The 23,759-nt window shown below is 37.6% G+C and overlaps 5 protein-coding genes, 1 long non-coding RNA gene and 1 pseudogene across 9 annotated transcripts; 4 read left to right on the plus strand and 3 right to left on the minus strand.

Annotated features, from left to right (window-relative positions):
- Positions 1 to 140: 140 nt before the first annotated feature.
- Positions 141 to 1,182, minus strand: LOC137957768 (uncharacterized). The gene is made up of 3 exons (XR_011113613.1): positions 1,019 to 1,182; positions 694 to 768; positions 141 to 524 (listed from the first exon to the last, which is right to left on the minus strand). It is a non-coding gene; the product is annotated as an uncharacterized lncRNA (long non-coding RNA).
- Positions 1,183 to 2,772: 1,590 nt separating this feature from the next.
- On the plus strand, positions 2,773 to 8,294 carry LOC137957775 (ADP-ribosylation factor GTPase-activating protein AGD5-like). Its single transcript, XM_068805194.1, has 10 exons — positions 2,773 to 3,007; positions 4,340 to 4,398; positions 4,739 to 4,829; positions 4,903 to 4,957; positions 5,079 to 5,169; positions 5,296 to 5,512; positions 6,150 to 6,339; positions 6,461 to 6,639; positions 6,896 to 7,185; positions 7,690 to 8,294. The coding sequence occupies exons 1-10, from the start codon at positions 2,957 to 2,959 to the stop codon at positions 7,850 to 7,852; spliced, it is 1,386 nt and encodes a 461-aa protein (XP_068661295.1). The 5' UTR covers positions 2,773 to 2,956; the 3' UTR covers positions 7,853 to 8,294.
- A 2,175-nt stretch (positions 8,295 to 10,469) lies between these two features.
- Positions 10,470 to 11,783, minus strand: LOC137957769 (vacuolar protein sorting-associated protein 28 homolog 1-like; annotated as a pseudogene).
- A 220-nt stretch (positions 11,784 to 12,003) lies between these two features.
- Positions 12,004 to 15,475, plus strand: LOC137957776 (uncharacterized). The gene is made up of 4 exons (XM_068805195.1): positions 12,004 to 12,179; positions 12,778 to 12,845; positions 15,008 to 15,100; positions 15,243 to 15,475. The coding sequence occupies exons 1-4, from the start codon at positions 12,062 to 12,064 to the stop codon at positions 15,264 to 15,266; spliced, it is 303 nt and encodes a 100-aa protein (XP_068661296.1). The 5' UTR covers positions 12,004 to 12,061; the 3' UTR covers positions 15,267 to 15,475.
- A 384-nt stretch (positions 15,476 to 15,859) lies between these two features.
- On the minus strand, positions 15,860 to 19,157 carry LOC137957772 (uncharacterized). Its single transcript, XM_068805190.1, has 5 exons — positions 19,079 to 19,157; positions 17,688 to 17,986; positions 17,474 to 17,596; positions 16,411 to 16,701; positions 15,860 to 16,275 (listed from the first exon to the last, which is right to left on the minus strand). The coding sequence occupies exons 2-5, from the start codon at positions 17,949 to 17,951 to the stop codon at positions 16,066 to 16,068; spliced, it is 888 nt and encodes a 295-aa protein (XP_068661291.1). The 5' UTR covers positions 17,952 to 17,986; positions 19,079 to 19,157; the 3' UTR covers positions 15,860 to 16,065.
- Positions 19,158 to 19,275: 118 nt separating this feature from the next.
- On the plus strand, positions 19,276 to 23,722 carry LOC137957771 (formiminotransferase cyclodeaminase-like protein). Of its 4 annotated transcripts, none has more exons than XM_068805186.1 (4): positions 19,276 to 19,515; positions 19,716 to 19,831; positions 22,120 to 22,537; positions 22,955 to 23,722. In XM_068805186.1, the coding sequence occupies exons 3-4, from the start codon at positions 22,144 to 22,146 to the stop codon at positions 23,467 to 23,469; spliced, it is 909 nt and encodes a 302-aa protein (XP_068661287.1). In that variant the 5' UTR covers positions 19,276 to 19,515; positions 19,716 to 19,831; positions 22,120 to 22,143; the 3' UTR covers positions 23,470 to 23,722. The 4 variants fall into 4 exon arrangements, with proteins under 4 accessions (XP_068661287.1, XP_068661288.1, XP_068661289.1 ...); XM_068805187.1 differs by having other exon boundaries at positions 19,724 to 19,831; XM_068805188.1 differs by having other exon boundaries at positions 19,754 to 19,831.
- On the plus strand, positions 21,057 to 21,485 carry LOC137957773 (uncharacterized). Its single transcript, XM_068805192.1, has one exon. The coding sequence runs from the start codon at positions 21,057 to 21,059 to the stop codon at positions 21,483 to 21,485; it is 429 nt and encodes a 142-aa protein (XP_068661293.1).
- Positions 23,723 to 23,759: the final 37 nt, after the last annotated feature.

A 23,759-nucleotide genomic window follows, 5' to 3' on the forward strand; every position in this document is an offset into this window, starting at 1 on the left:
TTGAAGGCTCCCCAAAAATATGGCAATTTTTGGAAAAAATTAAGGGAGAGAAGAAAATGCAAATAACTTTTTTACTATTTATAAGTAGATAGACAACACACAAAAGGAAGAAATAACTGTAAGAAAATTCACTAGGCACATGTCACTTTTCCCGTGAAAAAATTGTTTCCTTCGTTATGAATGAAGACAAAGTCTCAGAAACAAAATACATTCAGATTAAGGGAGAGGATCAAAACATTCCTTACTTCCATATTTTTGTGAGGTGAGAGTAATAAGACAGATTCTTAACAAGGCTCTTTCCTCAAAAATACATAGTTTAAAATGAATTTGCAATTAGAAACAGAGAAGTTACTACTTGCATTTTGAACGAACCGGTGATATGAAAGACAGCGGAAAGAATTAAAAGTGTTTTTGAGATGTTGCTCAGCAACGCCAGTCTGGTCCACTAGCCGGTGCACTTCTTCCGTGGCATCATCGGCTCTCTTTTGCAGATGTTCTGAGAAATCCTCTAACCAACTGAAAAGCTAAAGAACAAAAATTCCAAATCAATCGATTAGGAACTTCTCGGTCCAACTGAGAAGATAGAATTATGAAATGAATGCACTACATTACATACAATGATACAGAATCGACAATCCTTATTTACCCTCTCATGTAATACGAAATGGACAGAAAACTATAAGAGATTCTAACCTCATTTTGCATGCTCAGTCTCTTCGCAACAGCATCTTCCATCTTCGTTTCAGTAGAAAGAATCACGCGACTCACCTGAATACAAATAATTTGTCGCTGTCAACGAAGAACGTAAAGTTTCGAACTTTAACGACTAATGCGAAAAAAGGAGATCAGTACAGGCGAACCGAGTACAATTCAGTTTAACGAACTAGGAAGGAGAAAATTTCGACTTTAACAAAGCAAATGTTTAGTTCTTCTGTAGGCGCTATGTCCTGTCTCGTTCTGGAGTGCGATCTATCTTCTACGACGAAAGAAAAACTGTGCGGTTACGATTTACGAATACCTGAAATCCTGATGCAATTTTTGTGGACAATTTTTTGGGTAATAGATTTTGACCGACGATTGAAGGTGGCGGAGACGTTGATTTTTCTTCCAGGATCTAACCTCGCCGCTAGTGCGTCGGAGAAGAGCTTGTCCAACCTCCGCGTGCGTGGATTTCGCGCTACCAAGAACAGTGAAAGACCCGGCAGGCGGAATTGGAGACCCAAACTAAAATAATCGAGTTCAACTAATAAACACATGTGTCCGTTTATCCGCCTAATTTGTATTTATATGGAATGAAAACGGAAAAAAAATCAGTTATTAGATATTCGGGTAATTTTATCTGATTGAAAATGGGTAAAAGTTATTTTCATATATAATTAATATATTCAAAATTTTAAATCTAGTAGTAATTAATTTTATTTATTTGAATAAAATGTTTTCTAGATAAACATAATTTCACGACATTTTTCTAAATACTTTGTAATAATATTTTAATACTTCTATTATATAAATTATTATAAAACTCATACCAGACCAAAGCCATTGAACCAGGTTCCACCTGTTTGGAACTCCATGGAAAAGAAAAAAATATAAAATTAACTATTATTATTCTCAAAAATAGTTTGTAGAAATGATAATTTTATCATTCTCGTATTTTTACTAACTATTTTTAAAATAATAATGATCCAATTCTTATTTTATTTTCTTTTATTTTATAGGGGTTTGAAACATACCTTTATTTGATCCCCCACTACCTATATATTATTCCAAGATTGACTTGTGTGACATATCATACCCGCTTAACTAACCTAAATGTCCCCCTCACATAATTTTTGGTGACCCCAATAAACTGCTTTTACTTACTTGAATAATTTAAAAAATTATAAAAGAGACAAATATTGTATTTTTTGGGTATATTTTTTATCCTTTATCGATACTCATTTCTCAAGTTTTTTTATACCTAATTTATAGGTAGATTAATGGGGCAAAAAATCGTTTAATAAATAATTGTTATAGACATTATTAGAAGTTATATAAAACAATTAACAATAACCGATTAGATAAAATGGCCTTATCTTTAATCCAATCAATTTCAAGTAAAATCAAGTCATCTATCATTTTGATACCAAATAATTGTAATTAATCAATCTAACCAGTAGGATTACCATTTCACCCTTGTACTAGGAGCAATTAGATAAAATCAAATATTAAATACCCTTTACTATATCCCTTAGATGGATAATCTAATTAAAATCCTTAAATAAAATAGAAAATAACACCTCATTGTGATTAAGCATGTGAAATGCCAAAATTGAGATAAAATTACAAGTTAGTAAATAATGAAGTTAATCGTAGTAACACATCTCGAATTTGATTCATTAAGACAAGACCCTGTATTAGGTCGGGTAACCTTGATGTTAATGATTTATTATTTTAACAAATAAAAATTATAAAAAAATTACCAATTAAAAATTTGTCATTTGACAGCCTCATAAATTAATGTTGCAAACTTAATTTTTTCAGCAAGAAAAATTAATGTTAGGAAGTTAATGAAAGTCCAAGGTGCGCCATGAGAGGCGTTTTGGTAACTTCAGCCCCGCTAGGCGATATTCTACGTTTTGGGTAATCAAACGTGGACCACTTCGAGCACAAAAGTCATGTGGCGGGACCACGGTTCAACCCAGTAACGAATGATCATTTCACACGTGTCAAGGAGGTGAGTCATCCCTGCGCGAGCCTCGCTTTGTGTGTGAAAATCCAGCTGCGGAGAAGAAAGAAAAAGAGAGTCCAGAGACGCGGAACGTGTGCCTCCCTCATTTTCTTCCGAGTCCATTGTTGGGATACCCTTCTGCCTGCAGGGAGAGAGGGAGGAAGAAGAACGAGCTTCTTCTATTCTTTCTCTCTTTCTCTGTCGCAGATTTGTCGCCCTGTAACTGTTTCGAGTTTTTTTGGAAGCATGAACGAGAAAGCGTCCGTCTCCAAGGAACTCAATGCTAAACACAAAAAGGTATGGTTTCGAGTCGGCGATATTTCTTCGAACTTGATTATTATATTTTTTTTGGCTTTTGATTCAATTTGTTAATGGCTCTGTTGGAGAGATCCGCGGATGTGTGACAGTTGGAACCGCTTGAATTGGAGAGATTGATTTTGGTTCATTTCAGTGATCAACTCTTTATGTCTATTGAAATTCAGGGTACTACGAATTTGATTGTTTTGATTTTGTCGCTGGTTTTTAACGAAGGGAGATTTCAGTTATGATTCTCGCTTGTTTCTCTTGTTTTTGAAATTGTGTCCTGTGCTGAAGTCACTTTTAATTAGTTTTCCGATTTCGTGGTCTGTTCTGGATTCGTCATCACATCTGAACAAATTTCAGTGATGTGGCTCTGCGTCACAGGCGAATAACTTTGATCTTCTTTGGGTGGTTCTGGCCGCGGGATTTTAGATCCTTCAGTGCGTTAACTTTTCTAGTATTATTTAGGAGATCTTGTAGAAAGTTCGATTATACTTTGAGATTAACAATTGAAAGAGGTTAGGCCGTTTTAGTTTACAAGGAGATCTCAACTTGTTCTCATGGAAGGGCATGAGCTAGAAGCTCTTTTGTTTTAAACATTCCTCGATTTGAAAAGAAAATATGACAGATGTTGTCATCCGTGATACCCTGATACTTTTGGATTGGAGGTTAAAGGTTTTCTTTTTTCTTTTTCCCCTCCCAAATTGCAAAAGAGGACAAAATTGATCACGTTCACATGTGCTGTAGCTCCATGAAAATAAGGAATTATGTAAAAACTGCTACCTTTCTTCTTGTTTGCCTTTAATTAGCCCCCGAGGAGAAGAACAGATAGAAACTCTTATAGACACAGAAAAAGGTGAAGAAGATAAACTTGTTGCGTGGTTTAACATTGTTGCCTTGTGCTGATAGTCATACCATGAAAAGGAGTTATCTTAGCAATTTTTTGCACTCAGGGTTGCTTTCCTTTTTCAAGGCTTTTCATTTGACAATCTGTTCGTCATCCTTCTTTTCTGATGCTTATCTGCTCACATTGTTCACCAATAAAATTAATGCAACTGTTCCTGCACTTATTTTCATTTCCCCCCTATCATTTAGGTTTAAAATCTAGCATTATTCAGATTAGCTATTTATCTTTGGGACAGTTGAATCTAAGCTCATCCTACAGCTATTTATCTTTGGGGTAGTTGGATCAAAGTGCATCGTATAGTTATTTATCTTGTGATAGTTGGAATTATAGCTATTTCTCTGCGGGATAGTTGGACCAAAGCTTATCCTATAGCTAATCATCTCTGGGATAGGATCGAAGCTCATCCTATGTGTTACTTACAGATATTGGAGGGGCTCTTAAAGTTGCCAGAGAACAGGGAGTGTGCTGACTGCAAAGCAAAGTAAGTTCAAGTTGATAGCACTTGCAATTCTCAATGTTTCGTTCTTGTTTTCAACTTGCCTTGATCTGTTGCATTTTTGTTTTCTGTGTGGCATATTTGTTTAGATCCTCTAGGAGATAGCTTTAATCCTCTTTTGAGGGTGAAGCTTCTGTATATGCAGTTTCCATGTCTACTATATCCATTGTTGATGGCGACATTTGAAGGGCCATATATGTTTATATTGTTGTCATTAGGTTGGTTGCTCCAGGCTGATAGTTCATAAAGTTAACGCATCAAGTAAAAAATATTTGAAGTTCCCTATTGTATTCTTTTGATTTACAACTGGGTGGTTCATATGCAGGGGCCCACGATGGGCTAGTGTGAACCTCGGTATCTTCATCTGCATGCAGTGTTCTGGTATCCACAGAAGTCTTGGGGTACACATATCAAAGGTGATATCCTTTATAGGCTCCTCCCCCCTCCTCTTTTTCTAATTTTGCTGATAATACTGCTCACATGCGGCAGGTGCGATCTGCTACTTTAGACACATGGCTTCCAGAGCAGGTTGCTTTTATTCAGAGTAAGCATGTGCATCTTGGTCTCACATTGCTTTAGTTTCTGGAAATGTTTTCATGTTCTTTTGTCAAACCAAGCTCCTAATACAACTAAGGTATTGCATCTTACTTTTTGTATGTATGCAGCAATGGGTAATGAAAAGTCAAACAAGTACTGGGAGGCAGAACTACCTCCAAATTATGATCGAGTTGGGATTGAAAACTTTATTCGAGCAAAGTATGATTGTTTAAATTCATCCTTTTTTTCCAACTGCTGCATAATTGTCGTTTTCAACATTTTTAGGTTCACCCTTAATTGTAGATCTTGTTGTTAATTATGAAGAATTATATGGAATATACTCAGGTATGAGGAGAAAAGATGGGTTGCTAGGGAGGGCCAAACCAAATCTCCACCAAAGGCTCATGAAGAAAAGGCTCCTGTATCTAGGCAGAAAGTTGGGGAAAGAGTAGCACATGGGTACAATATTGCGAAAGTAGAATGCCCCTTGGAAGAGCGGAGGAGTATTCCACCTCCTGCTGTAAATAATCGTGTTTCAGTGCCTCCTAAAAGATCTAATCAGGTATTTTAATAAATGTGCTCTAGTCTGCCGATTTCTATCCTACAGAAACAGAATTTGTGCCCAGTGAGTTGAACTCTTATCTATTTGAACTTAAACAGTTGAAAGTTTTTTTTTTTTTGTATTGTAGATTTATGAACTCAGGACACCCTTCCCCACCTAAATGAAATGAAAAGGAACAAAAGAAGAAAATAAAATATTATTTTGCATTAAGTCAAGCCTTTCAATCAGAGTTCCAGAAACTAAGTGTTTTGAATATAATCATGGAAGAAACCACATTGTAGGAGTACTGGAATCAGTTGTAGTAATTCTTTCTTGTGTATTAAATTAAAAGGCAAATACCTTCTCTCCTATCAGACATGAACCGTGATCTTACATTAAGAGACCCCCATCTGGTTATAGAGCCAACTGATGCAATTATAAGCATACTATGCATGTTTTTTGTTCATTTTATTACTATATTTAGTTTGACTGAGGTGGCGTGTTCACTTTATTTGATTGGCAGTTTGCCATGCAATCACTTCAGATCTTTTACTTGGATATCTATCTTCATTGTGTTGCCTATATAACTGTTTCAGCTTGGTTAACCTTGAACCTTGAGCAAGAGATATTGTTCTCACACAGCTGAGATATTGAACAGGTTCCTTCAGAGCCAAAAGTGGAGCCTGTTTTGGCTCAGGCCAATCTTATACAGAAAGAACAATCTAAGCCGGATGTTTCACCTCCCAAACTTGATGTAGCCACTGATCTCTTTAATATGCTTTCCATGGATGGACCCAGTGAAAATGGCTCAGAGTCATCTTCTGCGGAGGATTGGGCAGGATTCCAATGTAATGATCATTAGTTCCTATCTCTTTTTGCAGTTTCCAAAACATAAGCAACCATGTTTAGTTAGATGTGCTGCTCTTGACTTAATTTTGTTGCAATATTTTCTAAATTCTAAATCTACAGCTGCAGAAGCAACAAATTCAACAGAGAAAGAAAGTTCAGCAAAGCCAGTTGAGAGTCAGCCAAAATCTACTGGAATTGAGGACCTTTTTGTGGAATCCTCAGCGGCCATGCAGCCTCCTGTTCTAGATAATTCAGAGAAGAAAGATGTAAAGAATGATATTATGAGCCTCTTTGAAAAGGTCAGCACCTTGGTTGTAATAACCAATTCTTTCACAAACATTGTCTAAAGGCATGCTCAACAACTTCTACTCTGCCAACAATGTCCAAAAACTTGCTGACTCAGAGTTTGCTGAATTTTATTGACTTGGCTTTGCTTCTTTGAGTTCCATACAGAGAAAGTTTTTGGACAACAATTAATACCTTACAGAGTTGAGTACTTGTATTACTTTTTTTTGCGAGAAAAGGTGTTATCTTACAATTTCTAGTGTGTTGCAGTCCAATATGGTGTCCCCGTATACAATCCACCACCAGCAACTCGCTATGCTAGCTCAGCAGCAGGCCCTTTTGTTGGCTGCTACAGCTAAGCCTGGTGGTGCACCCCCTCAGTTCACTGCAGAAACCCACCATCCTGGCCCTAATGCTCCTCAAATTCTTAGTAGTGGTTCACCAGCACAGAACTGGTCGAATGTTGGATTCCAGATTCCGGGAATGATGTTACCAGCAGTCGGGCACAGTGTCAGACCTACACACACTACTGGGAATTTCAGTCCTTTCCCTACACCAAGGTAATCCTACTGATGTGTCATGGGTATAATGTGTCTTTATGAGTATTTGAAATCACAAGGAGATGAGTTTTAGGTCCATCAAGTTCATGAAAAAAGCAAAAGAATCACTGAAGTAAATACGATATGGAGTTCATTCCATTTCTTTTAGCACCCCTCAGGTGTTTTTTTCTTGATTTTTAGCAGTTATCTACCTCCTAATTAATTGCCATGGGTTCGGACTGGGCTATACTATGATCTTGCTTTAGAAAATCTAGACCTGTTACTAACATCTAAGTTATCTAGTGTATCAATTTGTTTTATTGGTACTTAGTTAATTCAAAAGGGTTCAAAAGTACTGAAGAGAAAGGAGATGAATTGTAACCGACTGGGTTGAAGTTAAGTCAGCCTTGTTAAGACATAACTGTAAACTCGTTTCTTTTTTTTTTTTTTTTTGAATTATTACTTTACCTTTGTGATTAGTGACGTTAAATTAGAAATTGCATTATTAAATTCTTCATGTTGCAGTATGATCATGGGGACAGCACCTGTCGTTAATGGAGTAGCTCCCAGTGGAGTGAGTAGGCCTCCTCAAGCATCTCCTCCTATCTCATCTTCTGTGATCCCAAGTAGATCAGGCAAAGATTATGATTTCTCATCCTTAACACAAGGGATGTTCTCAAAACCCTAGCTCTTTTGGAGTTACTTCAGAGCAGATATTCATGTACTTGGTTCACCTCGCAGGACAGCCTTGAATGTAGGAAATACAAGATTTGTTTGGGATACGGGAGCTCTTTGGTAGATCAGCTCCTTTTTTATTTACTTGGTGGCTTAATTTGTACCAGTTGTATTCGAATAATAAAGGTGTCTTTAGATAGTCTACAAGGATTCGCTCGTTTGGAAAGAAGTTGGAGAATGGTAGTGATTTTGTAAAGGCGGTTATCATGCTCAGCCCTTGTTAACTTCTTATAATCTTTTTTTCTCAAATGAACGATAAGAGTTAAAAGGGTCAATTCAGCACAAGCTACCGAGACAACTTAGGTTGAGAAACAATCATGCAAGATCTTCAAAGTGCTTCAGGATTGTCTCAGTTACGTCTCAGTATGGGATGAAATTAAGGTTGCTCAGAGGTTTTAAAAATGAATCAGTGGACCTAATTTATTCATGTGCTGATACACCGCTCCTTTGGAGGCTCTTGCTGGGCTTGGTTTTACATTAAAGTTATGATCACCTAGGTTATTTGTAATAGTATCTATGATTTCCTAACTGCTTTAGGGACCTTTCATATGTAATCTCAGAAAATAGTAATCTCATCTAATTCTAGCTAACCATCACAAAATCTCCTGGATATATTGGACAATCGATACAGGCCATCTCCGGCTGTATAGATGGATAGGTTTCCTGTTTCAAGTTACAGCAAGGACGATAAACAAGATGTAATTGTAACCACTAAGGCTCTGAATGATGCAACAAAGATCCCAGGTAAAATGCATTGCTACGGCTAATATCTATAACGTGGAGCTGGCAATTGTGCTTCTTCTGCTTGTTGAACTGTCTTAACTCACAGTGTTGCCCATATTTGATTCTGTTTTAAGGTTGTGGTGTCCTACTGAGTGAAAATAATGCCATAAAATGTTCTTGCATCCTCGAATTATTTTCGATACCTGGTTCTTGACATCCATATTTTCACAGAAGTAGCCAGAAAGCAACAAAAATAAGTGTAAAACTTAGCAGTTTAACATATAACAAAAAATAAACAGCATCATATGCACAAAACTAGCATCATAAATCATCAAAACAGTCCCAACTGTACTGGGATCTGCCACAAGAATTGCTTGCTCCATTCTTGGCCTCAACTTTTTCAACAGTATCAGAACTCTGGAGGACTACCTCAAACAGCAGCCAGTATAAAACTTTATCACAACTCTTTCATATGTTATTGAGCCATTCTTCATTAAGATTTTTTCTATTGTTTAATTATTCAATGGCAACTCTTTCTACAAGAGCCAGCTAACATTAACTAGTAGCATAAAATAAAAACATACGAACATGAATGGACAGGATAGGAGCATTGCTCACTATCACCTTGGTGCATGGTCAGGTATTCCGATGACTAGCTTATTGTAAAATAGATTCCACACATTAATAGACAGATAAAGTATCTTTTTGAATAGCAACAGAGGTCCCAAATCCAACACATCCTAAGCACAAAATTCCTAACCACAGTACTACTTTCATATCCTTTGAGGATACTCGCAGGATAGTGATTCTCCTTTGTACTTCACTCCGTATCATTCTAATAGAACATATGAAGTTACTTTGTTACTTGAGTATTCTTGTAATGCTAGAAGGATGCAATTTTCTTGTCTTTAGTAGGAGTATTTCCTTTACGGACTCATGAGGGCATTATTATCCATATGTAATTTTATTTCAGATATATCTTAATGAAAACACAAGAATAGAGGCTGCCTAATTTACATTTGGGTGTGCTATTGTTTTCACTCGTTCTTTCTCCTGCTTCCTTTCTTCTTTCTTCTTCAATTTGTATGCTGCAAAACCCAGACAATGCTCACACTTTAATCAAGTTCTTTGCCTAATTCGATTCAAAATTTCACATTCTAACCTACTTTCACATGATATAATACCTTATCCAGTGAATATCATGCAAAACTGGATTGATTGTTGATCCACTATGATTTTTACAATGCTTGGTAAATTATCGTGAATTGATCCTATTCAAAATTATACTACACATGATCAATATGACTACTAAGCTCATAGTAAGCTCAAGACCATTAACATAAGCAAACTGATCACAAGGCCAAGTTCTAACATCAAGAGAAGCTTTTAACATCCCTTTGAACTTGAGCAGCAACAAAATGAATAGTAAGGAGGACCAGAAAAGGCTTTCCATTCCATCAGCTGGTGCATTAAAAAAGTTGAAGCATTTGTTTTAGGTAGAATGCAAACAAAGAATTGATGGAAAAGGCTTTCAAACGTTTGGAATTAGATTGTTGACAGCAGCAAAATGAACACTAGGAGCAAATACACAGAAGAAGCTTTCAATGCTAATAGCATATGTAATGATAATAACTTAATAACTTAAAGAGTTGTAATGAAAGAATAGACTAATACACCTCATGTTTCTGTTGGCTATCCTTCCTAATGCAGCAACCACAACGTGCTCAGTGGTAGATTGAAATATCGATCAGTCGTTGATGGCCAGAACAAGTTTGCATTCACAGAGAGCTTCTCAGCCACTGCTGTGCTAAATGCACTCAAGAGCAACAGGCAAGGCAGTAGTGGAGTAATAGTATAATACTTCATGCAGGTTTTCATTAACCAGACGGAAATAATGATAACAGAAAAAAGTTTATCTTTCTATACTATCAGTCAAATATGGAACTTTAATCACAAAACTAGCAACAAACCAGTTGGAGGCATCAATTTTGATAAAAGTTTCACAGGTATAGGGCTTATGTACAGAACATAGCACAATCAATTACCCACATTGGGCAGTGCAGCCATGAACGAATTATACGAAGACTCTAGATCAAAATGAAGCTGTCTCGCCTGCTGCTCTGTCAGCTCGTCAGCAGCACCCATCTTAGAAAGCTTCCCAATCCAATCCTTCATCTTTACCTTCCCCTCATAATCTGGCGGCAGAATACTAAGCTTGTTCAATGAAGCCGACAAATCCGACAACAGGGGATGGACCTGATCAACAGCGACCATATTGAGCTTCAGTGAATCCATAGCCGTGATGAAGTGCTGCACGCATTCTGCCACGGTAGTGGCGATGGAAGCCGAGGCCGAAGCCCTGTGCTCGACGGTGGCGGGGACCCCTGATACGAGAAGCCGGTTGAGGGCTGCGGGGCAGTCCATCTTGCAGGTTTCTACGAATCGTTCGATCGAAGGAACCGAATCTTTGAGAGAGGAGGTCAGAGTTTTGAATTGGGCAATGAGCTTGATGCATTCGGGCTCTTACTCTTGGGAAGACACGATATCCCGGACGTAAGCTTTCTCGAGCTTTTCCGTCGCTTTCATAATGGCGAAGAGATCCGCGAAATTGTCGTACATCTCCCGCTCTCGTTTATCGTTCCAGAGCTTCACTTCCTTGGCGACAAAAAAGGAATCTTTGACTCTTCGTATCACCTTTCCGGATATCAGGGAAGATGAACCGAGGAAAAATAAAATCAAGAGCAAATTCGAGGAAAGATGATCGAGGAAGACTTTCGAAATCGACTCAATTTTCGAGTGAAAATAGCAGACGGAGCAATTACGGAGCTGGCGATGATGAAAGCCATGAATAAGCGTGGGAGAAAAAGGCTCTGTGAATCTCGCGAATTGGTCCTGACTCGGTCAGCTCAGTTCACGTTCGGTTGTTGATTTTGATTGGCGCCGTTGAAAAAAACCTATTCGAGCAAAGCTAACTCGGTGTTCTTCGGCTGACGCCGAGTCAACCCGGTTATTTACCATTACGTAACAGAAAACCCGTTTCGAGGCCGTTACATTGACCAAATAATGGCGGAAACCGTTATAATTGCTTTGTAGCGCCAATTACAATTGTAACAGACAACCTCAACAGTCAGTGACGGCCCATACGAGCAAGATTTGCCCATTTTCGTCAAATATCGTCGTATCAAATCGTGTATCGGCTATATCGGCCGATCGTAGCGTTATCGTTATTCCGCTTTTTTCGACCCGAAACTCTCGCCGTCGACTGACCGGGTGGGGGACTCTGGGGCGTAAAAATTAATCATTGAACAACTCAAGGGTGTTTTTGTCATTTAATGGTATTTTTGGGTTTTTTCTCCCCGCTTCGACAAGAGGAACGGCGGGTGCCTCTGCTCTTCTGATTTTCAACTCGTCCAGGAACTCGAAGGCTCTAGTTGAGAGGATGGCGGCTTGGTTAGCAGCGGCTCGTCAAGCTAGTTCTCTTTCCCGTCTTTCGTCTCCCACATCGACCGGTCAAGCAGCTAAGCTCATCCAGCGGCGAGGACTTGCCGGTGGTGCAGGTAGACTCCCTCGTTTGCCCTTGTTTCGGTTCTTCACATTTCCTTCGTGTTGATCACAATTCCTGATGTCGTTTCATAGGTTAGTTCTTGATTTGGGTTCTGGTGGTCTGAAGCTCCGACTTACCTAATATTGCCATTCATGCGTGATTTGTGTTGTGCGTCTCTCGAGAGGTTGTGACGAGATTGTGTTTATTCTTTATTGATTCGTTTCCCTTCTGGCATATTCTTCCGTTCTGTTGTATCCTCCGGCGAGCGATGTGGATGTCTCCTTTTCTTTTCTGCATCAATTTAAGGTTTTTTCCTCCCAGTTATTAGAAATGACAGAATTGAGTTTTTGTTTTTATGGCATTGAATCTCAGAAAGTTAGTAAGTAGCATTTAAGGCAGTGTATAGTGTTTTCTGTCTGTTTTTGTTCTTGTGTTTGTGGAGGCCATCAGTTCTAAATCTGCCACTTATTACATCTGTAATGTGAATGACTTACGACATTTTGGCTCTAACTTATGTATTTGAGAACCTATACGGTTTACTAAGTACGTAACAATGAGCATTTTTAGCTAGATATCTGATGGCTTTTCTCCTTCTGTTCAACTCTTTGCAGATCATGGACCTCCGAGAGTTAACTGCTGGGATGACCCTCTTAGCCCATCCAAGTGGAAAGAAGAGCATGTAAGTTTTCTTACGGCTATGGTTGGAAAATACTGTAGATATCTGGTACTTTTTAAAAATAATTTAATACCTTTCCATGTGGATACATTGGTGTATATTATCTATTATCTTGGAGCAGTCTGTTACTATTGATGCTATCAATATTGGTGATCAAGAAGTGCCTACAATCTTCTCTGTTTTTGGATATTACACATATGTGATAGTCAGTATTGGGGAATGTATCTTATCAGGAACTATGAAAATCAGAGTTATAAGGTAATTATTTTTACACGCATCAGCAGATTATGCTTGAGCCTATAGTTCAATTTCCACATCGAGTGTCTGTTAATCAAAATTCTCAGGTTTGCATCACATGCCATGTCACACATTCAATGTCTATTGAAGTATTTGAATGTAACATGTCTTTAAAAAATTTCATACTGGTCTTTTGAGGTAACATATCCCAAATAAAAAAAAGTCAGCTGGTTTACTAATGGTCATCAGCCTAGAGTGTTTAGTCATGTTTGAAATCTTAAGATCCTTTTCTAGGCAGACATTTCATGTTATGCTATCGATAGCTATTCATATTGAGGATGATCAGTACAAAAATTCTTCAGACAATTTTCTCATTCACACAGAGAAAATCCTGTGTACTGAAATTGGAAATGGATAAAAAAGTTTCATACTTATTGGGACCAAAAAAGAGGAACAATGCATATATATTGGCTGTATCTTTTTGCTTTGGTTGGTATATGAGCTTTTTAGCAAAGTGTTATTCTTCTGCAGCCAATTTTGGTTGTCTTATTAGTTGTTTCAACCGATAATCTTGTGGCAAAACTTCAAAAATTGTCTGTTCCTCCTTTAAAACTCTTTCTTCTAATAAAAGGTTTTAACCATCTGTGGAGGAGTCTATAACAGATGTCTAATGTTGTAAGGTGGTCAACCTGCTTTCTGACGTTATGTGTGCTATTTCCTTTTGGAAGCAGGTTACAGACATGCTTGAGACACGCAAATCACCTAGGTCCTTTGACTAAAACCACCTCTCAAACTACAGTAATGTGCAATGCAGGACTGGAAGAGTTCATTGCACAAAAGTATTATAAAATGGTTCAACCAATTTTATGTTTCTGACAACATCTTATGTGAAGGAAAATGCACTGGCTGAAATAAACAGCATATTTCTGTTATTGCTATCTGAAATGCTCTCCAAAATTAAAATACGCACATTCATATCCATGTGAATATTGCAGACAATGATCAAATGGATGGATCAGTAACAAGTTCTTTGGGCCAAATTGCGAATGAGAACCTATTAGGAGTCCATTTTGGGGAACAGACCAGTGGAGCTGATTTTATTCAAGTCAACTCTTCAGCCCAACTGATTGTTTCACTTAATCAAGATAACTTGTTACAAGTTCTCTACTAATATTCAGTTCTAAGCTAACCAATTTGTAATTTACAAGAAAAAAAGATAGTAATCTAACTTATTGATCTACAAAGATTTCGTGTATGGCCGTGGGCAAATCCTATGCTCAATTCCTAGCATTTTGGCTGCAATCAGTCTCGTTTCTGTGACCCACTTCTGGCTTTTCTGGAACTTGGAGCAGGATGCATCTAAAGTTCTGTTTCACTTTCTCTATTCATGTTGATTTTTTGTTTGGATAATTTGGATTCCCTTGATAAATGGAATCTTAATACTGAAAACTACTTCTAATACTCTGTTTCTCCTTTATGTTTCACCCTTGTAAACAAAATGTCAGTGGCTTTGGTCCAACCTGTGGCTGGCGTTGGATACTTTCTGGGGTTCATACCTCTGGCTTCTTATTTTTGGATAGCTGTAATACTGGAAAGCCCCTTCCGGCATCTGGGAAACCATCTGCATATAGAGATAATCCTAGACATTTTCTCTCAAGGTTATTAGAAATAAACATATCATAAAACACTCTAGATGTAATGTCAGTAGATGCTATAATGAGATCGAGTACTTGGAATCATTTGATCACTTCTTCTCTTCCCAGGCCAGACCCAAATGAGAAAATTGAAATAGGAACAACCTTTCGTCTTTACTTAAATGCTATTAAATGTTTTTGTTTATTGTTCAATTCTTTTAGGAGAATGATGAATTGATTCCTTGTTTCCATGAGATGGCATTCTGATATCTGTGACGACAATACTACTTGCAGTTTGTGATTGTCTGCTTGTCCACATGGGGTCTGATAATATATGGAGGTTACAAGAAGTTCTCTTCTGGAGGCAAAAAGGAAACACTGGAAGAGGTGATTGTGCAAAACATTTTGAAATTTTCACATGAAATTCTTACATTCAAAGCATGACCCGTACCTACTCTTATTTTTTTTCTCCACAAGTAGAATGAAGTTATTGATGAGTCTTACATTATCTGTTTTTGCACTCTTTCAGAAAACTGCTGAGGGGGCTCATTAAACATGTGTTGAAGGTGGCGGCTGTTTCTCCTTTTTGGAACTTGTTGCAAATAAAGCGTTTTCAAGATTTAGGATTGTTGTTTTTTATTTAGTAACAATCAGTTTTGAGCCCTCTGTTATCGTTGCACAGAATGACTACTCGTCGTACAGCTTATACTGTTGCCTCATGGATTTTCCAAGTTATTAATTGAAACGACTCTTCGCTCCAAAGCTCTAAACTTGTTGCACTTGCTCTCACTGCTAAATCAGCAACGAGTACATGGAAGACAGTACCAGCTCATTTTGTTTTTCCTTTAGTATCTTGACAGAAGTCCGCAGAACCTTGACTTGACATTTATGTCTGCAGAGATAAAACGGACGAGTCTTTTGGCTATTAATGAATAACGAAGGCCACGAGTTTCTACTAAGTTATGGCTTCCCATTTTTCATCATCCGTAACAACCTGTATATTTTGCTCGGAAATATTCCTTTTTCCATAAAAAAATAATTTAATATTTATGTCAAATTTCATAAATAACACGTAATATATATATATAATATAAAATAAAAATTGTATCTTTCCTTTAGTCTATGAGAAATCGATGCCCATGAGGAAAAACAAAAGAGCTTTGAACTGAGATTGCAGGGAGGCAGCAGCATCTTGGAATGTGTAATCTTTCTGCTCAAAATATCTCATTTAGCTGTTCAAAACTGCCATGTAAGACGCAGCTGAGTTGAATATGGGGAAGAACAACTAATACAATCCTTCTAGCATCACTAATACACAGACTGTGATCATAACTTTTAGCTTCATTCTAATATCAGCGGTTCTTCTTATCCATTTTTAGCTTCGCAGCAATATCCCCACTGTATGGAGCAACATGGTATGCATACTGTTGAATCACGGAAAAGATAACCATCTCTAAACAGATGAGGACGTTCTGGAGGGCTTCCTGGATGTGCTCAACATCTAACCAAAAGTGGTGAGATCGGATTATTCCAGCTGCTGCTAGGATTTCAAGCACAACTCCCTGAAATGAATTCCAAAAACTCATCAGTGAAAGTTGTTTCCCTGTGATAAAGATGAAAAGTAGTTGGCAATCATCAAGAAGATTAAGAAGCATAGCTGGTACGAACTCAGCAATTGATGAGATGAATTCTCTTACCTGCCAGAAACAAAAGAAGACAATTCCTTTGATGCACAAGAACTTTGATAGAGGTTTGTGTGGTGCCAACTCCTTTGCAAAAACATGATAGAAGGCCACGAGAGCATATAGTGCTAGGGAGACGGAGATATTCAGTATGATGGTGAATGTCCAACTGATCCACGTAGTGTACAAACCTAGAAGTTGAAGCATAATCATTAAAATAGAGCAGATTGGTCGGATTACAACAAACTGCCATGTCCAATATTTGAGCAGTTTCAATGTCTGGTGATCCAGGTGCACGGTACGAGGCTGCAGTCACAGAAATACATAATTAGACAAATATTCATGTAAAATAGGCAATTCCTTACAATAGGTTAGAGTCTAGAATGAAGTTTTGTAGCTGGAAGCAATGATAGTGATAAAATAACCAACAGTTATCAAAAGATTAAGTTCTCATATAAAAGTTTGTTTTTGCCGCCTGAAAATCAATTTGATTGCGAAACTATTTTTCTGGTAAGGAATTAAAACAAAACTAACAAACAAATTCAAGAGCCAAAAGAGATAACAATCATGTGAGCATTATACACCCATGAGGGATCCAGCTAGTCTTAAAAGGCAATTCGTTACAAAAATGAAACATAAATTAAATCATCATTAATGCAATTAGGCTGGGTCTAGGTGACATTAATTTAGAAACAGCAACAGAGAAACAAGTGGAGCCACTTCTGAGGTCTTTCTGATGAGCAGAGGGTGTGAGGAATTTCTAAAAAGATGGAAATTAACCTAAAGGCCAAAACTGTAAACTGCAAATTGAATAAACAAACGTTTCCACCCAACCACAGACAGTCTTCACAGATTGGTTTTCAAGTAGTTTTTGGAAGATGTCTGTATAAATAATTGACACCCAGAAACAAAAAAACTAGAGACAGTATGAGAAACAAAATCATTTATACTGATGCTATTATTATCTATTCTTACTCCTTTTAATTTGGACAGAAAAACTGCTTCCAGCTGCAGGAAGATCAGGTGATAAAATATAGCAGGTGAAACATTTCAACAAAAATCAACAAAGTGTACCGACCTGGAAAAGTGTCATGGGAAAGCTATGGTGAATTTCTCTTCCTTTGATTTCATCTGGGACAATATTTTTACTAATAGATATGTTCAAGTAACTGTACATCAAGGCAAGGAACTTCGCAATCACCTGTCAATGGAAAAAAAAATACATTCACTGGTAAAAGTCATGCATAATTTATAAAAGAAGGATCTTGTTAGACATTTCCAAATGAACTGACCAGAGCTTCATAACACTCCTTCACCGAGTCCAAGAATGTGAAAAAGACTTTGCTTCCCTGAATATCTACCAAACCAACAAAAGAGTCGAAGGCATATAATGGAGCCATGAGAATGATGATAAGGATGGCCTTTTGCTCCTTTGGGTTTTTCCAGTAGAAAAGATGCTGCGACACCAGCTGTAATGTAAAATGCATCGACAGCATGACGCAGGCACCTGATCCAAGTAGGGTGAGAGTTCGTCGATCCATTGTTGCTAAATCCATTGTTGGCAGGTGACAGGAAAATATAGAGGCAAAACCTGGGGCAAAAATTGGTATCAGCAAGAGGTGGAAATATCTATCTCATTCATTCTAATCTTTCTTATCAAGTCAGCCAAATGCAGCAGAACTGGAGATTCATAAGCTAAGGAGCTACCCTTGCTAAGGCTCTGTCTTCCCAGTCTCCCAGATAACAGTAAAAATTTTCAGTCACTTTTGGCTTCATTGCAAAAATAAAATCATGATTCAATTTATATTTTAGGTTAAAATATCAAACACATGTACAAAATCAATTATGAAGCATCATTGAACGGTTAGTCACCAATTATAAGAAGAAACTCTACTACATTCTGAGGATAATAATCTTTTTCTTCTCCCAATAGTGGATGTAGAGAATGCTTGCATGTCCATGGAAGTGGCAAGGAAATTTCTAAGAGAAATAGGCAAACTTTAAGTCAAACATTTATTACAAATAAGCAAACTTTCCACCAATCATATACTAATAATCAATCTTCTAGGTCCTCTGTTTAATATACGGAGACTTCTTACGTGCAAAATTTCACCTCCATAAATCAAGCAACAGCCCCTCTATAACCATCTCAACTCCCAAACTTTACTGAACTGAACAAATACTTCAGAAGATTTTCAGACAGAACCGAAGAGAACCAACACATGGCTTAGCTCAATCACCAGACGTAGTTCAATTTACTTCGACCAAAAAGGAAACCAATAAGCGATGAAGTTCAACAATCGAGAAGACTGTCGATGGCAAATCAAATAGTTTAGCTGTCCACCATCAACCCAAAAAAGAGAAAAAGTAACGACACGATAAGAAGGGCTTGAAGCTATATGATCCATGAGAAAAACTATATACGATGTTGCGGTGAAAAACAGATAATCAACCCTGATATTTTGGAGTGATACAGTTCAAAGGCACAAAGAAAGCATCGATACCAATTTTTTTGTCCGAGGTAGAAACAGATCTAAAATCCAAAACCGAAATCAAGCTCAATGGATTTTCAGAAATTTACACTCGTCAAATCGAACTAGAATTGGTAAAAGAAAATACTTCTCTCCAACCGTAATGTTTCTACAGAGACTGAAACAGAAACAGGAGGAAAAGTATCACTTACAGAAATTCAAACGTGTGAACGGACGAGCTGCTTCAGATGGGACCTGAAGAAATGCACACAGCCACCATGGACATCGAACTTGAAGAAATAGGACTGTATGTTCAACCTTCCCAAGCGGATGGAAAGACTACGCCTGCATACAATCTTCTTCTAAGTACAACTATCCTTTTACCCCTGAGAAACACCAATATCACCAGTCTTGCCCTTCTATAATGTCTGTACCAAACCGTCAATCCCCTTGTAGAAAGAAAAAAAAAATCTTCTCATTGTCTGTTCCAAGCGTCTTCTCCTATCGTTTTCCTATCTGTTCCAGTCACTGTTCACTCCTCTTTTCCTTCTCCGTCATCTCCCATTCTAATTCAAACTCGAAGGTTGCTTTTTTCAGTCTTCGTCGTCTTCCCGACAGAAGGGTGTTGCTCACTGTTTTGCTTCTCACGGTAAACCTTAACACGAGCCTTATTTGTTTTTCTCTCTTCTCGTTGTTCTACCACTTTTTCATCTATTTTCCTGCGTCTTTTTTTTCTTCCTCCCTTCTCCTTTCGTTTACTTTTTTCTTATTTTTCTTTGGATTTTTCTTTATAGAATTTAGATTATCAAACTTCTCGTGCTAAGGGCATATTGCTCTGCTTCTTTTTAGAAAATCAGGAAAATGAGAGGAATTTCTATTTGATGTAGTCATTTACATAATTGAATCTGCCAGAGTATCTTAGTCAGTGACCAAATCCGAAGAATCAAAGACAGCAACAAGCACAGGTAGAAATGCCTTCCTTTTTTCATTCAATGTGAGAGTGTCTACATTTCAATCTTGATTACTCGGCCAACAAATTTAGGTGCACCTATGTTTCCTTTTTTTTCTTTTTATAGCTTTGTCTTGTTCCCTTCTTTCTTTTGTTGGTTCTGTTGCTGCTGTCCGTATTTTCGTTGTCTATGTAAATAGTTTGATAAGATCTGCTTTAAATGTCTGCATTATATCTTTCTGTTCATATTTCAAAATGAAATGCATGAGATAGACAAGGAAACAGAAATGGCCGGTTGGGATAATCAGAAGTATGTTGATTTGATTTAGATGACTCAGGTACCCAAGACTTTTGCTGTAAAACAAAAATATGACAGAAGTGGGCGCCCTCATGAGTGTAATAATAGTGTTTGGAAAATGTTCTAGGATAGCAGCATTTGTGTATGAAATCAAAAGTGGAAAGAAGACGTTAACGTAGGGTTGTCTAAGAGAAAAGAAAACACATTCCGGCAGCAGACAATGCTGAAAATTTTGAGCAAATAGCAAATTACCTCCCCTTAATGATTCTGAAACTTTAATCTTTTAAAGACTAATCTACCGAACTTCTAAAGATTCTAAAACTTTGAGAGTTACAGCTAAAATGATGTTATGTAATTCCTTCCATGTTCTTTTGTATGTTTCTTAGGTTTGATTTTTATCTAAAGCATATTACACAGTTGCAACCTTGCATTAAAAAAGTTCAAACTTCGATCTGTTAATCATATTACTTTACTCATTTGTCTATGCTAATAAGATGGTTTAAGTTGAGAATTCTTGGCTTTCTAAGGCAATACTGATATTGGTAGCTTTTGCTTTTTGAAAGGAGATTACTTAAATATATACCTTTTTGTTCTTAATAAAGTTTATTTAAATATAAAATGGATAAATGTCCAGGGAATGTCCTAGTGAGTACTAAAAGCGTCGCCACTTATAAATATCCTGGAAACTTGTTTTCTGAAAACTATTTTGCATTTTTCATGGGGTGTATGCTTTCAGCTAGAGCTCTAACAAGGCCTTGAAGATCCTGTCAAACCGTATGTTTTTGAAACCGGTCGGTCCTGGTTCAGTCTTCATAACTTTGGTCTGTATCCCAAACCATGTCCTGCACTTCAGCAGCACAGAGTTCTACAAATAGCTCCACTTTCTAAGTCGAAGTTAAATCTTTTTTTTTTCTTGGCAGTGTATCCAGTTCTCCAATAAATCATGCAGTCTTCAAATTTAGACGATATTTTTGATTCCGCTGTCAATTTGGAAGAAAAGCACTCTGATGAGGGGTTCAAGGATGGGTTTGCGGATGGTTTGGCCATTGGGAAACAGGAGGGAAGAGAGGTGGGTCTAAAACATGGATTCGAAGTTGGAGAAGAACTTGGATTTTATAAGGGCTGTGTTGATGTTTGGACCTCGGTGATTCATGTAAATTCTGACAGCTTCTCAGCTAGGGTTCAGAACAACATTAAACATATGAAGGAATTGATTGACAAGTACCCAGTAGTGGATCCAGAGAATGAAAATGTTCAGGAGATTATGGAAGCTTTGAGGTTGAAGTTTCGGGCTATTACTGCGACGTTGGGGGTGAAGTTGGACTACCAAGGATACCCAAAATCGACAGATGTGAAGGAGACTGAATTTTAAGGGAACTGGGATTCGTTTATGCCAAATTTTAGATAATTTTGTAAATTATCATGTGATGTTTCCAGCTTCAAATAAAAAACAATATTATCTTTACAAGTTCTATGGTGTAGTTGTTTTCTACAGTCTATGCATTTGTGTATTGTCATGCTGCAATAACTTTGCAACTAGTGTTGCACAAAAAGTTGCTGTAGGTTTTATTTTTGTTGATTTTAAAGCAGACTAAACTTCTTTTTTTCTTAAATAGTTTAAACATGCTTACCTTATGAAATCATGAAGAGTTAAATGGTGTCTTAAATTGTGTTGTGTTGGTTTCTATGACCTTTTATGTGGATAGGTCTGTGAAAACTTATTTTTATCTTACCATTCATAAAAGAAAATAAAGGCGAACTACAAATTAAAAGCTTTATTTCATTGATTATATATATATATATATATATATATATATATATAGAGAGAGAGAGAGAGAGAGAGAGAGAGAGAGAGAGAGAGAGAAATGAATAGATAGGTTCCTTGTAAAAACATACGTAGAGTTGGAACTTTTTAGTTTTGTCACTAACCCACTTATTAAATGTTATACCAAAAGAAAATTAAGGCAGAGATCTCTATCACCAAATGGTGTCCCTCTGTTTTGCAGATTGTACAAGTGTGAAATAGGTAAATGATGATTAAGATGATGCTTGCCTGTTGCAAAGTCTACATATCTGAAAGCCGAAACAAGTGTGCCCTGGACTTGATAGAGCAGGCAGCCAAGCTATATCCTGAAGCTGTCATAGTGAACAAGTTCAAGGATGAGGTTTACAACAGAGTTGGTTACACACTTGTATCCTATGTCTCCCAAAACCCTCTCCGAGATGTTTATCCCTTGCCAAAAGCTGTATTTACCATGGTGAAAGCTGCACTTGAAGCTACAAATCTTGAACTGCACTGTGGGACTCATCCACGCCTTGGAGTGGTTGATCACATTTGCTTTCACCCTCTGGCTCAGGCTTCATTAGAGCAAGTGGCTGGGCTTGCAACATCGGTGGCCAGTGATATTGGCCACAAGCTTCAAGGTCTGTCTTCTTCCAGCAAGTTTTGCAATTCAATGATCTACTGGACCCTTGCCTAAATGAGTCATACTGGTGAAACTTGTTGCATGAATAATTTATCTCAAACTTACCTAGTTTATGGCCAAAATTGATATTCATCTATCCTAAAATAGAAGAATATATTACTTTTTCAAGATGAGCAGTTGTATCTATTCTTTGACGTGCACTTGTTTGGCTATTGGTAACTTATACTGTAATATTTGACAACTGTCACACTGGGCTTCAATAATCTCCAAAGGTTGAAGAGGTCAGGAGAATAGGGTACCCATGTATTGGTTCAGATTCAACAATATGGGGCTCAATGAGTATCAAAAATGAGTAGGTTTCTGCTCTGTTATGTTGATTTGAAGATTGAGATACTACAGTGTTCATATTCTGCAGTCCCTACCTTTCTGTATGGAGCTGCCCATGAACAAGGACGAAGTCTTGATTCAATTAGAAGACAACTAGGCTATTTCAAGCCTAATTCCGAAGGAATCAATTGGGCAGGTGGGCCCAAATCTGGGAGCTTGCCTCTGCAGCCAGATGCCGGTCCTGTGCAAGTGGTTCAATCTGCTGGAGTTGTGGTGGTAGGTGCCACTGGCTGGGTTGATAACTACAATGTTCCTGTTTACTCTTCCAACCTAGCTACAGTTCGTAAGATATCTAAAAAGGTGAGCGGGAGAGGAGGTGGTCTGGAATCGGTGCAAGCTATGGCACTTGCCCATGGTGATGACTTAATCGAGGTGGCCTGTAATTTGTTGAATCCACAAAGAATTGGAGCTGATCAGGTGCAGTTGGAAGTTGAGCGGCTAGCAAGGATGGAGGGTTTAGCTGTTGGCCAAGGATACTTCACAGATTTTTCACAAGAAATTATTATTGACAGGTATTTGAAGGGAGAACAGTTCGACAGTTGAGACAACCAATTTCAAGAGTGTCAACATGAGCTGATGTTGCTGTTATTCCTGTCAGAGTCCACTCTCTGAGTTGAAAATTGATGCAGTTGATTAATGGGGAGGAGAAAGAGTGAATTGGCTACTAATGATGCCACTGTAACTGAGTTTAATTGTTTAAACCAAACTACTCTTAGCAACTTGCTGTTATCATTGCTTTGATCCCTTCATCATCGACACTGTCTGTGCTCTCATCTGAAGCTCTCTTTCTTCTGCATTTCATGTCATCTAGACTGACGTAGATGTAGAACTTT

Source organism: Aristolochia californica, unplaced genomic scaffold, assembly GCF_029961685.1.
Source record: "Aristolochia californica isolate CCGP_79_NKW_82.1479 unplaced genomic scaffold, dmAriCali1.0.hap1 SCAF_230, whole genome shotgun sequence".
NCBI classification, from domain to species: domain Eukaryota; kingdom Viridiplantae; phylum Streptophyta; class Magnoliopsida; order Piperales; family Aristolochiaceae; genus Aristolochia; species Aristolochia californica.